This window comes from Alligator mississippiensis, chromosome 6 (assembly GCF_030867095.1).
Source record: "Alligator mississippiensis isolate rAllMis1 chromosome 6, rAllMis1, whole genome shotgun sequence".
In the NCBI taxonomy this organism is placed as follows: Eukaryota; Metazoa; Chordata; order Crocodylia; family Alligatoridae; genus Alligator; species Alligator mississippiensis.
Window position 1 is genome coordinate 2,315,238 of NC_081829.1, and position 11,835 is coordinate 2,327,072.

At 64.3% G+C, this 11,835-nt stretch overlaps 1 protein-coding gene across 1 annotated transcript; it reads right to left on the minus strand.

Moving 5' to 3' along the window:
* Positions 1 to 701: 701 nt before the first annotated feature.
* On the minus strand, positions 702 to 8,920 carry LOC102559721 (digestive cysteine proteinase 1). Its single transcript, XM_019499395.2, has 11 exons — positions 8,761 to 8,920; positions 7,173 to 7,232; positions 6,248 to 6,340; positions 5,374 to 5,546; positions 4,026 to 4,269; positions 3,399 to 3,594; positions 2,985 to 3,178; positions 2,625 to 2,716; positions 2,287 to 2,448; positions 1,675 to 1,864; positions 702 to 1,271 (listed from the first exon to the last, which is right to left on the minus strand). Exons 1-11 carry the CDS (start codon positions 8,810 to 8,812, stop codon positions 1,084 to 1,086), a joined length of 1,644 nt encoding a protein of 547 aa, XP_019354940.2. The 5' UTR covers positions 8,813 to 8,920; the 3' UTR covers positions 702 to 1,083.
* Positions 8,921 to 11,835: the final 2,915 nt, after the last annotated feature.

An 11,835-nucleotide genomic window follows, 5' to 3' on the forward strand; every position in this document is an offset into this window, starting at 1 on the left:
TGCAGGTGGGAGCTCCTGCAGCACTATTGCTGGCTGCTGGCTGGTCCTGGCTGTGCCAGGAGACACCCTGTACCTGCAAGGGCTGGGTGCAGCCTCCTTCAAAGCAGCAGGGTCCTCCAAACGCCCCCGCACGAGTTCCCATGGGAGCGCAGGGTAAGGGCGGCAGCACCCGGGGCTGAGCCCCCTGGTCCCCATCCCCTCCCCTTCCGTTCAGGGGAGCAGTCGGAGCCACCCACATGCTGCAGCGCGTCTGCCCCTAGGCTGGGGGTGTGACCCCCCCAGCTGGGAGCAGGGACATTATTTCCTCTCTCCAGCCCCTGCTGCGCCTTGCAGACGGCTGCACCTTGCCCCCAAGCCTTGGCCCTTTTATCCTGGCATCAGATGCACAAAGTGAGCCCGGGAGCTGGCCGAGGAGCCTGTTGCAGCGCAGCCCCAGTGCAAGGGCAGGCCATGGAGGGCCTTATTCTTCCCCGCCTGTTTGATCTCCCCTGTGGGCTGGGTGCTCCGGCCAAGTCCCCCGGGGAAGAGATGAAGATCAGGGGCTCACTGGATCCCCAGCCTCGAGGCACCGGCGGTACGGGGTGTGCAGGGCGTTCCTCTGGGGAGCACAATCCTGGCTCGCCTGCTGACCAGGGGAGGCTCAGGGGGCTGTCCTGCCCAGGAGCTGAGCCGTGCCAGGACGAAGGGCATTCCCAGTCCACTTTCGAAGGGAGCAGCCCCTTTCCAGGCTCTTTATTGGAGGCACCAACGTGGGCAGCTTCAGGCCTGTCCCCAATGCAGCCCACGGGCAGCACAGACCTCCGGGGCCCGCTTCGCACGCCACCCACCCGGCTGGGCAGGGGCTGCTCCCGTTTCAAAACCAACCCTCTGCCCCCTGGATCACAGCAGTGCGTTCCCTCTGCGGCCGGCTGGAGGGTCATGACGGGGCTCAGGGGCCAGGAGGCGATGGGATGCCCACGCAGCTCATCCAGGGGTTGTCACGTGGCATGGGGGTCTTCGGAGCAGCTGGGCTTTGCCTCCCTGGCCTGGGAAGACGCAGCGGGCTGGGCTGGGAAAGCCCCGAGGGGTCGCATGGGCACAGGATCAGGCCAGGATGGGGTACGTCGCGTCGGTGGCCACGCCGCAGTTGTTGTCCTTCATGGACATGAGGACGTAGCCGTCGTTGCCCCAGTACGTGGACCAGGAGTTCTTGACGATCCAGTAGAGCTCCCCTTGCAGGACGCCGTAGCCCACGGCCAGCACCGCGTGGTCCAGCTGCCCGGGCTTGTTCCCTGCAGGGAGATGTGGCATCAGCACAGCCAGTGGCTTCCCCCGGGCCTCAGAGCTCTTGATGCATCACCTTGTCCCCCAGGGAAACTGAGGCACCGGGGGGTTAGTCCTACAGCCGGCGAATGGCAGCCTCCAACCTGCTGCAGGCTTGGACCATGACGTGCCGGTGCCAGGACAAGCCTCCTCCTCTCCACGGCTCTGTGACGAGAGCCACGGGGCACCCCCACCCCAAAGAAAAGCCCTGAACCGTGCTCAGCCGGCATGAGGGATGGGTGCGAATGGACACAGCTGGGGTGGGGCAGGGCACGGCTGCAGTCGTGGCATTTGGGAGGGTCTCCCCAGCCAGGAGCCGCGTGCCCGGGGTCCGGGCCGTGCCGAGCCGCGCCGTGCCGGGGCCGGACTCACCGCACTTGGGTTCGTAGTAGACGCCGTTGGAGTAGAAGGAGAAGGAGCGGTGGGAGGCGTCGATGCTGATGGACACGGGGCCGTGCTTGTAGATGGCGGCTTTCACAGCCGTGATGTTGCCCGAGGTGATGTTGACGTAGCCCGTCATCTTGGCCAGCAGCTCGGACTGGTTATAGTGGCACAAGCCATTCTGCAACACAGCGGGACCTGGCAATGCGGGGCAGCTGCTGGCTCCCCCGGCCTGGCCTCATCAGGCCCCCCCAGCATGGCAGGGGACGGGGCATCTCTGGTGGCTGCATCTCCCAGCCTCGGAGATCGGCCGTGCCCCTGTGAGCCAGTCTCTGTCCGGCTTTGCAGTGGGGGAAACTGAGGCAGGGACCCAGTTTGAACTGGGTCCCTGTCTCCCGAGGGTCACCACAAGAGGAGTGTGTTCCCGTGCACACCTGTGAGCTGTAGGACGGGGGCGGACACACGAGGCTGTGGGCAGGGTCATGCTAACGTAGCTGAGACCGGCAGCCCCGGGGAATCCCAGCTGCTGCTCCCAGGTGACTGCGAGGGGCAACACAGCCACCCTGCCCCTGCCCATGGGTGAGGCCAAGGTCCTGGACTCACCTGGCCGCGGTAGTCACCATAGGACTCGGTGCTGGCAATACCGCCGTGCTTCATGATCCACTCGTAGGCTTGCCACTCCTCGCCCCCATCGCAGGCGTAGTTGCCGAAGCCCCAGGAGCAGTCGATCAGCACTTGCTGGGACAGCGAGGTCAGCTCACCGGTCTGCAGCGGGGCAGGGAGCAAGGGGCTGAGCGCCCAGGCCCAGGAAGGGGGCCCAGCCTGGGAGCTCCCCCACCCAGCTTGCCCTCTCCCCCATGCCGGGGGACACAGCGTCTGCTCCGCAGCCAGGCCGGGAGGCGCAGGGAGCAGGGGCGGGCAGCTCCGTCTGCAGCTCTCACCTTGAGGAAGAGGGCCCCTTCCATGGCACCTGTGGTCGCGAAGCTCCAACAAGAGCCGCACACGGCCTGGTCCTTCACGGGGGTCACGGCACCTGGGCAGCGAGGGGCGAGACACTCAGGACCCTGCATCGGGAGAGCTGGGAGTGGGGGGCCAGCCCCCATCTCCTGCCCTGCCCAGCCCTCCGCCAAGCAGGGCATGGGGAGAATTAGGGGTGCCACATTCCCAAGGTGCTGGCAGGGGCTGCCTTGCAGGGGGACCCATGGCTTGGCTTCAGAGTCTCCCACGGGGGATGTGGTCAGCTATGGTGCCTGGTGACACATGATGGTGTCAGCAGTGGGATCCCTGCAGGTAAAGCCTACCATACAGCCGCCAGTCCAAGCTCTCAGGCAGGATGAGGCCTGTATACATCTCCGAGGGGAAGGGCTGCCCGTTGTTGGTCTTCCCGCTCCTCAGCCGCCCCCGCAGCACGGCCACCTCCTCCGGCGTGCGGTCGGCCAGGTGGTTCAGCGCCAGCTTGTAGGGCAGGTTGGCCCGGTTCTTGGAGTGCACGTACCTGGGGAGGAAGGGGTGGCAGTGGGCACGGAGAGCAGGCTGCAGCCCCGGGCTTTCTCGCTGCCTGCCCTCGCCCGCACTTGCTGGGGCATCACCAATGGCCGAGGGGAAAGCAGGGCATCCAGCGCCCGGAGGTCTGCAACAGACTGAGCCCTCCGGGATCCAAGATGGCCCTGGTAGACATGCCAGGAAACAGCTGCCCATCCCCCGGGATCCCCTACCGCATGTTGTGGGTGAAGACGTGCTTGCGGTGCTCCAGCTCCCACTCGCCGCCGTAGCTCTTCCCGAACCTCGTCTTGTAGTGGTGGAAGAGCCGATGGGTCTGGGCAGCCTCGCGCCCCACCAGGTCTGCCATGGGGTTGGCCAGGATGCGATGCTCGCCCGTGGTGTCGAAGAGGTACCCGCACCGTCTCGTCTCTGGGGCGGCAACACAGAGCGAGCTCAGACGGGCACCCCGGCTGCTGCTTCTGGCCGCGTCCAGCACCTCCCCGCCGACAGGAGATGCCACAATGCTGCCCTGCCTCCACCCCAGAAAACCACCCAGCCCCCAGTGGGTCTCCAAGAGCAGGACTGGAGGGTCCCAGCCTGGCCCTAGGGCCGCTCCTGACTCTACCCAGCCTCCAGGCTAGCCCTGAGCAAGGTCTCACGGGATTGACCTCTTTCCCCTCCCCGACCTCTTCCATGAGAATCAGGGGCTGTCTGCAGCCTTTGTACAGCACCTAGCACGAGGGGGCTAGGACCTGCTGCACAGGGGCCCTTGCAATGGAAATAACTAGGGGTTGCGGTGGAAGCTGTGCAGCATGGCATGCGGGGGGCGCGTGTCGGGGGGGTCTTGGCAGGGCCCTTACTGTTGACGGGGAGGTCGAAGACGGAGGCGGGGAAGCTGTTGGAGTAGTGGCTGTAGTGGATCTCGTACTTGTCGTAGTGGGAGCCCAGCAGGGAGTTGAAGCCGCGCATCTCGTAGTGTACGGGCGCCACGCCGCAGCTGTTGTTGGTCACCCACAGCGTGTACACGTTCTTCTTGCGGCCCGTGTACGAGACGTTCTGCCACATGGCGCAGTACTGCCCGCTGTGGTACTCTTCCCGCAGGAACTGGGGGGCAGGTGGGTGGGTGTCAGAGTCGCCCGTCTGCCCAGAGGCACCCTCCGCCCCAGGCTAGGCAGCTACCTGGCACCCAGCAGCCCCATCTGTCTAGCGGAGCAGAGCCCAGTCTCTCCGTCCACAGCTGGGCCGTGCGAACAGGGGGCAAGAGAAGAGGGGCTGGGGGACACGGCAGCGAATGCATCTGCCTCCGACGGCAGATAACATTCTTTGGGTAGATGTGCTATCTTTTATTAGACCAACTAAATAGTTGGAAAAATTGTTCTTTGCAAGCTTTCAGGCACAAACACCCTTCTTCAGGCATGCATGCAGCAGAGACACAGGAGACCGCAGGCCTAGCCCCTGGTGCGGGACGTGCTGAGCATGCACGTAGCCCGGAGAGGGGCTGCGCTCCAGGCCAAAGCAGAGCCTGAGGTCCCCCATGCCCCTTCCCTGCACAGCTGTGCCCAGCAAGGGAACAGCCTGGCCCTACATGCAGGAGTGTTATCTACCATCTGGGCCATGCCGAGTCCTGCGGCTGAGTCACCCGGCAGGGGTTTGCCCCTCACGTTGCAACAAGCCTCTGATGGGGAAAGGAGCAGAGCTCCTCTGCCGCCTTCCCACGCTCCCTCTCTGGCGGATCGGGCCGGCAGTGCCTGCTCCCGTGCAGACTCTGCCTGCTTTGGGGCACCTGCTCTTCCACCACCAAGAAAAAGTGAGCCGGCCAGCGGTGCTAGAGCAGCCTCACAGTGGCTCTTGATTTTTATGGGGGCCGGACGGCAGCGAGCAGTTATACCATCGGACCCCTTTGCAAGGGGAAGGGAAACAGCAAGGTGCTCGCTGCCAAAAGCAGGGCAGGTGGCACGGGGAGAAGGGCAGCACATGCAGTGTCCGCTGTCTGCCCTGCTCCCCTCAGCCCTGGGAGGGGAGGCCAGCATGGACCTCCGGGCTCACCTTGCTGTAGCAGCTGATCCTTGCATCGAATCAGCCAGGCCCCCCTGAGCTTGCAGGGATGTCGGTGGAGCTATGCTGAGCACACGTGCCCCGTGCATATCGCCCTCGGGGAGCCTGGCCTGTGCCCCCTGCCCTTTGCTCCCCTGGCCGCGGGCACCTCACCTTGAAGCCCTCCATGTTGGGGAAGACATTCTGCGGCTCGATCGGCCCCTCCTTGGTGCCGTTGATCAGGAAGCACTTCAAGACGTTGGTCTCGGACTCCGTCGTCTCTGGTGTGATCTTGTAGCTGGTGCCGTAGGGCTTCACCGCCCCAAACTGGAAGGTGATCACCTGCCCTGCAAACAGGAGGGTGGCATGACGGTGGGGCACTTCCCTGGGGGTACAGCCAGGCCCGGTGGGTACTCTCAAGGGTAGCAGCCCAAGGAAGAGTCGCTCGAGGGCTGCCTCCATGCCCCCTCCAGCCCGGTGCCCCCTCCAGCCCGGTGCCCAGAGCAGACAGCTCCTTCAAGAGGAGGTTGGATATGCATCTAGCTGGGGTCATCTAGACCCAGCACTCCTTCCTGCCTATGCAGGGAGTCGGACTCGATGATCTATTGAGGTCCCTTCCGACCCTAACATCTATGAATCTATGAATGCAAGGGGATCCAGGCCAGGTGCAGCAAGGGGATCCTGCCTCTCTGGATTCATGTAGGGCACCATCACCAAGCTCCGGTAGGCAGGAGAGCTTAGTCTGGGCACCCGTGTCCTGGCCTGCTGTGCTCTCAGCTGCTTTCTAGCGAGGTCCCTAGGGTGTCAGGGGTCTCTGCAACGCGGGTCCTTAATGCATGCCTCGCTGCAGCCAGCGAATGCGCGGCGCTGTTGAGATGCAACGGCTCCTAGTGCCTCCCTGGGAAGCCCATGGTCCAAAGCATTCGCCGCACAGGGTGTCAGCTGAGACCTGGCACCTCTCACGACCCCTCCTCCTCCATCGCTCTAGGCACGCAGCCTCCTGCTGCCCTAATGCCCGAGCTCCCCTGCGGGCACATGGGCCACTTACCACCGTAGTACTGGATACGGCTCTGCTTTCCGCTCAGGTTGTACCAGGCCTCGAAGGGCTCCTCGATTTCCGCGTAGGGCAGGTTGATGATGCCTGCAGGAGACAAGGCGGCAGCTCAGCCTGATCTGGGGTGAGGGGCAACAGGGGAGCAGCATCTGCCAACTGGCCTCTGACAAGCCCTGGTGGCCTCACTGGTGAGACGGGCACGATGGGGGTGACACAAGTGCGTTCACACACACACATGCACGTGCAAATGCTCACACACATACAACTAAGCCCTGGCTATGGGGGCAGGGGTCCACCAGACCCAGTCTAGCCTGAAGATTTTTTATTGAGGGTCCCCATCCACCCTGCGCGCTGGTGCTACAGCTGGCCTGATGTCCCAGGGCAAGAGTACAGTGGAAGGAGCTTGGATGCCCGGCCATTAACACTGTAACAGGCCGCCTTATTAGGGACTGTGATTGGTTCCCTGTAATTAGCACCATTAGCCCCCACCCCATTAGGAGCTGTGACTTGCATAAGGCTGGGATGGACAGACCATGCCTCCCCATCCACCCTCCCAAGGCTCCACCTTTGTTTCCTAACTCCTGTAATTGCTGCAGGAGTTTCCTGGCAGCCGGGCTCTGTTTGAAGTGGGAGCCAGGGGCAATCCTCAGCGGCATTTCAAAGAATGACAAGGCCGGGCAGCTGCCAGGGGGAGGGAGAAGCCAAGGGCTCCAGGTATTTTTGCAGAGGCGTGGGGGAAAGGTGAGCTCCCAGCCCCCTGCATTGCAGCGGGGACCTCCAGAGCCCTGTCCCCCAGCCCAGCGGCAGGCCGAGGGGAGGGGTACTCGCAGCCTAGACGGTCTGGAAGGTAACTCAGGGCACTAGAGGCTGCGAGCAGTGGGCTCAGCCCCGCTGCCACCTGCGCACCGGGCAGCCTTACCTTTGACGTGGTAGATGTTTCCAAAGGAAGGGGTTGCGAGTGATGGCTTGCAGTCATGCCCTAAAGAAGGGAACACAACAGCCCATCAGACCTGGGCGAGGCGAAGCAGCCGGGGGGTGGGTGGGCCATACTCCCAGGTCTTGGTGCCTCTGAGCCACGGGCCTCGTCATCGGGGCCAGGCGGTCAGTGCAACGTCAACGGGCGAGACGAGCACGTGGCTGGGATGTTCCTGCCTCGAACGGCGGGGACGAGCCCTGCTGTTCTGGGGATGCCTGAGGCTAGCACCCATGTTTCCAACTCACTCTGAACTGGTCTAACTGGTGCTGGGGCGGAAGGGAGGCAGGCTGCTGTGGAAGCCCCCACCCACCACGCTCCTAACTCCTTCCACCTCTTGCAATCACAGGGTGCGTGAGGTTCGGGGCGTGCTCAGTGTCACGGCCCATGTACCATCCAGGCCCGTGACCCACCACCCAGTTGCATGCAGCTATAGAGAGAGAGCCCCCCGGCGTGACAGGAGGATTTGGGGGGCTGCATCCTATAAGGCCAGGAGACGGGCCCGTCATTGGGGAGCAAAGCAAGTGTCAGGGCCAGTCTGTCTGCCCTGCACGGCAAATGGTCTCCCGGAGGCACCGGGTGCAGCGAGCAGCCCGGCTGGGGACCAGGGTGGGGGTCTCAGGGCTCCCCGCCTTGCCCCTTCTCTTGCAGGCCTGCATGGAAGAGCAGGGAGGGATGCTAAGGCTGGAACCAGCCCCCTGCAAGCCCCAGCCACGCTCCGTGGCTCCCAGGCCACAGGTCCTGCTGGGTGGCACCAGCGGCCAGCAAAGATTTGGCCAACGGTTTCATCCGAGAGCATCGGAGGCCGCAGGCGTGGCTGGTGCCCAGCGTCTGCCCCGGGGCTGCTTGGCTCTGGCGTGAGCACGGACTCTGGGCTCCGCCACGGAGCCGCCTCCTCTGCCCCGGGACCCGGGCTCCGTGTTTCTCAAGACTGCAGCTGTGGCTCAATCCTGTACAAACCCAAGCCAACACGCCCTGCGCGGGACTCGCCTCTCCCTGCAAGGCGCCGGGACGGGACGGTGCCTCCCGTCTGCCTTAACCCTCCCTTGCCTGGCTCCATAGCCCCCTGCCCCAGCACGCCGGCTGCAGCCAGGGCAGCTCAGGGGTAAGCCATCTCCATCTCCAGCAACGGAGCAGAGGCAGGGGCAACCCTCCTCTCCTTACACCCCTGGCCCGGGCAGTCAGCAGTGCCAGGGGGAGGCCACTGTGTATGGCAAAGCTTCGTCTGCAAATCATCCCCCCAGCTAAGTGTGACTCACAGCCCTCAATTTTACAGCCCCTGAGTGGGAGAGCCCCAGTACTTTGCCACATGCCAGTGGGCCCATTCTCTTCCAGCCAGGGGAAACTGAGGCACAGCTGAGGCTGCAACCCAGGAGTCCTGCATGACCTTTGCATGAGCCCCAGCACCTGCCTACTGGAAGCTGGGGGACCCCTGCCCCACGCAAGCGGCAGGGGGGCCTTTGTGGACCCACACCGCCCCTCCAGGGGGGAACATCTCAACGGCCTCCCCACCCCGAGCAGGGGCGAGACTCACCAGACACGCAGCCCCAGGCCACGCAGAGCAGAGCCCAGCGGAGAGCGCCCATCCTGGCAGCCGTGGGAGAGGGAGCTCCCAGCACCCCCTCGACAAGGCAGCCAGCAGCAAGAGGAACCAGGGGAGCCAATGCGGACCAGCTGGGGAGGAGGGAGCTCAGGCTTGTGTCTACAAGAAGATCAGCACGGGGCAGGGTGGAGCCAGCACGGGAAGGGGGCGTGGGGCGGGGAGGGCAGCAAAAGGGGCAGGAAGAGCAGCTGGGGCTTGGCAGGGGCTCCGGGGGTCCCCAGGGCTGGAGGATGGGGAGGAAGGACAAGGGGAGCTGTGCTCAGGGCTGGAGCAGCCTTGGAGGGAAATGCTATTGCAAGCCCTGCGGGGTTCAGACCCCTCCACGGGCCTAGGGCAGGGGATGCTCCAGGTCGCTGCCTCCTGCAGGGACCTCATGCCCTGGGCAGCACCAGCACCGTGCACCCCTGCACCCCTGGAGAGGCCAAGGCAGCCCCACACAAGGCACAGCTGCTTCCAGCTGAGCTCGCAGAGACCTCGCTCTCTTCACCGCAGTCAGGCCGGGACCGAGCTGGGGGGACACGCTAGGGCACTTCCTGGGGTGGTGGATATTGGCCCTTCAGATCTGCTATGTGGTCGGATGCTGGAGCACCTCCACAACGGGGCCACGCTTCCCAGGCCACGCCTTGGCTGGAGGCAGCCGAAGGAGGACCCTGCCCCAGCCCCGGCTGCAGCCCTGGGTGCTGAGAGCTGCCACGGGGCCACGCAGGCCCCTTCTCCTCCGTGTGCATTCCCAGCCCTGGGGGTCCTGCCGGCTTCCAGAGCTCAGCAGCCGTCGCCTGGGGAGGCCAGCCGTGCACGGGAGGGCTGCAAGGAGCCTCCCTCAGCACCCGCCTGCTTCCCCTGGCTTCCACGCGGCAGGCAGCCGCTCCCAAAACGCCCTCCCTTTCTGCAGCGGGGCCGCGCCCCGTGGCCGTCCTGGACACCAGTCCATGCTGGGCCACCTCCCTTGCCCTTGGCTCCATTGGGTGCCTCCAGCACGGTTGTCACAGGCCTCCAGAAGTCTCCCTCTCCCGCCCTTCGGTGTGATTTCCAAACAGGAAGCCCGGCTTTGTGGGCTGCAATTAGGAGAACTGGCAGAGTCCGGGCTGCTATAAGGCCTGGGGCTGCTCGCCCACGCGGGAGGCTGCAGATAGCGGCCAGTGGCATGCACCGCTGCACGAGGAGGGGGGTGCTAGACAAGTGCAACCTCAGGGTTTCCCAGAGAGGGTTCCCAGCACCCATTCAGCCTCGAGCCGGCAGCAAAGCTGCCCCATTCCCCAGCTTCCCTGTGCAAGCAATGGGGAAGCCTGCGTTGCAAGGAAGCAAGTTGCACAAGAGCTCTTTCCCATATGAAGCAAAGCCCAACCCAAGCTCTTTTTGCTCCGAGGCAGCCACAGGCCCAGGGAGCTGGGAGGCCCAGCCCGGTAGATACCACTGCACCCGCCCTGACACCACCTCTGACTTGCAGCCCATCCTGCCCAGGGGCACGGGGATGCCACTGCTGAGCTGAAAGCCACGTGGCACCCCTGCCATGTATCCCGGACTCGAACTGCAGCCAGGAGATGCCAGCCTCCATGGGTGGTTAGATGGAGCTCCCTGCCAGCTCTCAGCCTCTCCAGGCCTCGAGCACTTGATACCTGGAGCGCTGCTTGGGCATCTCCAGGAAAGGTCACCCCAGGCCAGAAGTTCAGACCTGACTGATGCTTCCAGGAGCTGCAGCCATGGGGTGCCCAGCTGGAGACTGCAACACCCCCCCCGCCAGGTGACTTTGCTGGGATCACTACCCCCACCAAAAACCAGCCCCAAGTCCCAGCGCCCTTTGCAAATCTGCAGGTCCCCTGCAATGCAGCCAGCTCTGGGGTGGAGAGCGGTCACCAGAGAAGAGCGAGGCAGAGCACCGGGGAAGAGGGTTTCAGAGGGAGGCTGATCCTTCACAAGTGCTGCCTGCTGTTCTGGGCCTTCCCCGATTGCCCGGGCAGGGCGAGCAAGCTGCCTTGTACCACACAAGGCTTGCAGCCCCAATCCTGTCTGCAGGGATTCCAGCATCACGCAGAGGGTGCAGGTGTCTTTTACGTGCCCCTGTGGCATACCACGAGGCTGCAAATATCCCCTGGGGATGTCAACCCCCAGCCCTGCTGCCGAGTCTCGCACCGTCCTCCCAGAGCGCGGGGGGCTATATTTAGTGCCGGACACGGGGGCAATGCTAAGGCTGGGGCTGTGGTAAGCACACGTCGGGGCGCCGCGCTGCTCAGAGCAACCCCCCACGTGCTCCCTGGGACAGCAGCTCTGCAGAGGTTTCCTCCCTGCCGAGCTGGGCTGGCGGTTTGCAAAGTCAGCCCGGCGGTGCTGTGGAACAGGCCCCAATTCTCCACCTGGCCTGTCCCAGGACCCCAGGCACTGGCAGAGCCTTGCCTGGGGAGCAAAGGGTCGCCACGGCCAAGCCTGGCCCTATCTCATGGCACAGGCTGCCAACAGCTTCTGTCAGAGGCCGCAGAAGCCTGATAAGCTTCCTCCCGGGGTGCGGGGCCAGGTGCTGTGAGCCCAGTTTTGGGTTTTGCTGCTTCCAAGTTCCCCCTCTCGAGTTCTGCTTTCTAGCAGGGCAGGCTCCACCCCTCCCATGCCAGGAAGCAGAAGAGGCTTCCCCAGCCTGCCCAGCTCAGGCCCCAGAGCTGAGCTCTCTCTGCCAGTGCCACCGGATCGTGCCCGCCACTGCCAGCCTGGCCCCACTCCCCCTCCCCTGCCATCCCAATGTGTCCTGCAAAGCAGCACAACTTCCCCACGGACCCCAGGAGCAAGGGTGCTGTCAACGCCCTGCTCGGCCACAGACTCCTGACCTTGGTCATGTCCCTTGACACTCCTGTGAGAGAGCGCTGCTTTTCTGGCATGAGCTCAGCTTAGCTGTTTCCAAGCGTGGGCTGGTGGACCACACAGATCTGGCTGTTACCCAGGCCCAGGCAAGCAGCTGTGAACTCCCCCAGCTTCAGAGGCTAGAAGGGCCCCCATTCTCCCCGAGCTGCCGCTTGCAGC

What these genes read in the sequence shown, in the direction of transcription:
- LOC102559721 (XM_019499395.2), bottom strand. Translation starts at nt 8,812, where the DNA reads ATGGGCGCTCTCCGCTGGGCTCTGCTCTGCGTGGCCTGGGGCTGCGTG. An exon ending in CCGTATCCAGTACTACGGTG is followed by an intron (nt 5,547 to 6,247) that starts GTAAGTGGCCCA and finishes TCCTGTTTGCAG; the next exon opens with GGCAGGTGATCACCTTCCAG. An exon ending in AAGGGGCCCTCTTCCTCAAG is followed by an intron (nt 2,449 to 2,624) that starts GTGAGAGCTGCA and finishes GCCCCGCTGCAG; the next exon opens with ACCGGTGAGCTGACCTCGCT.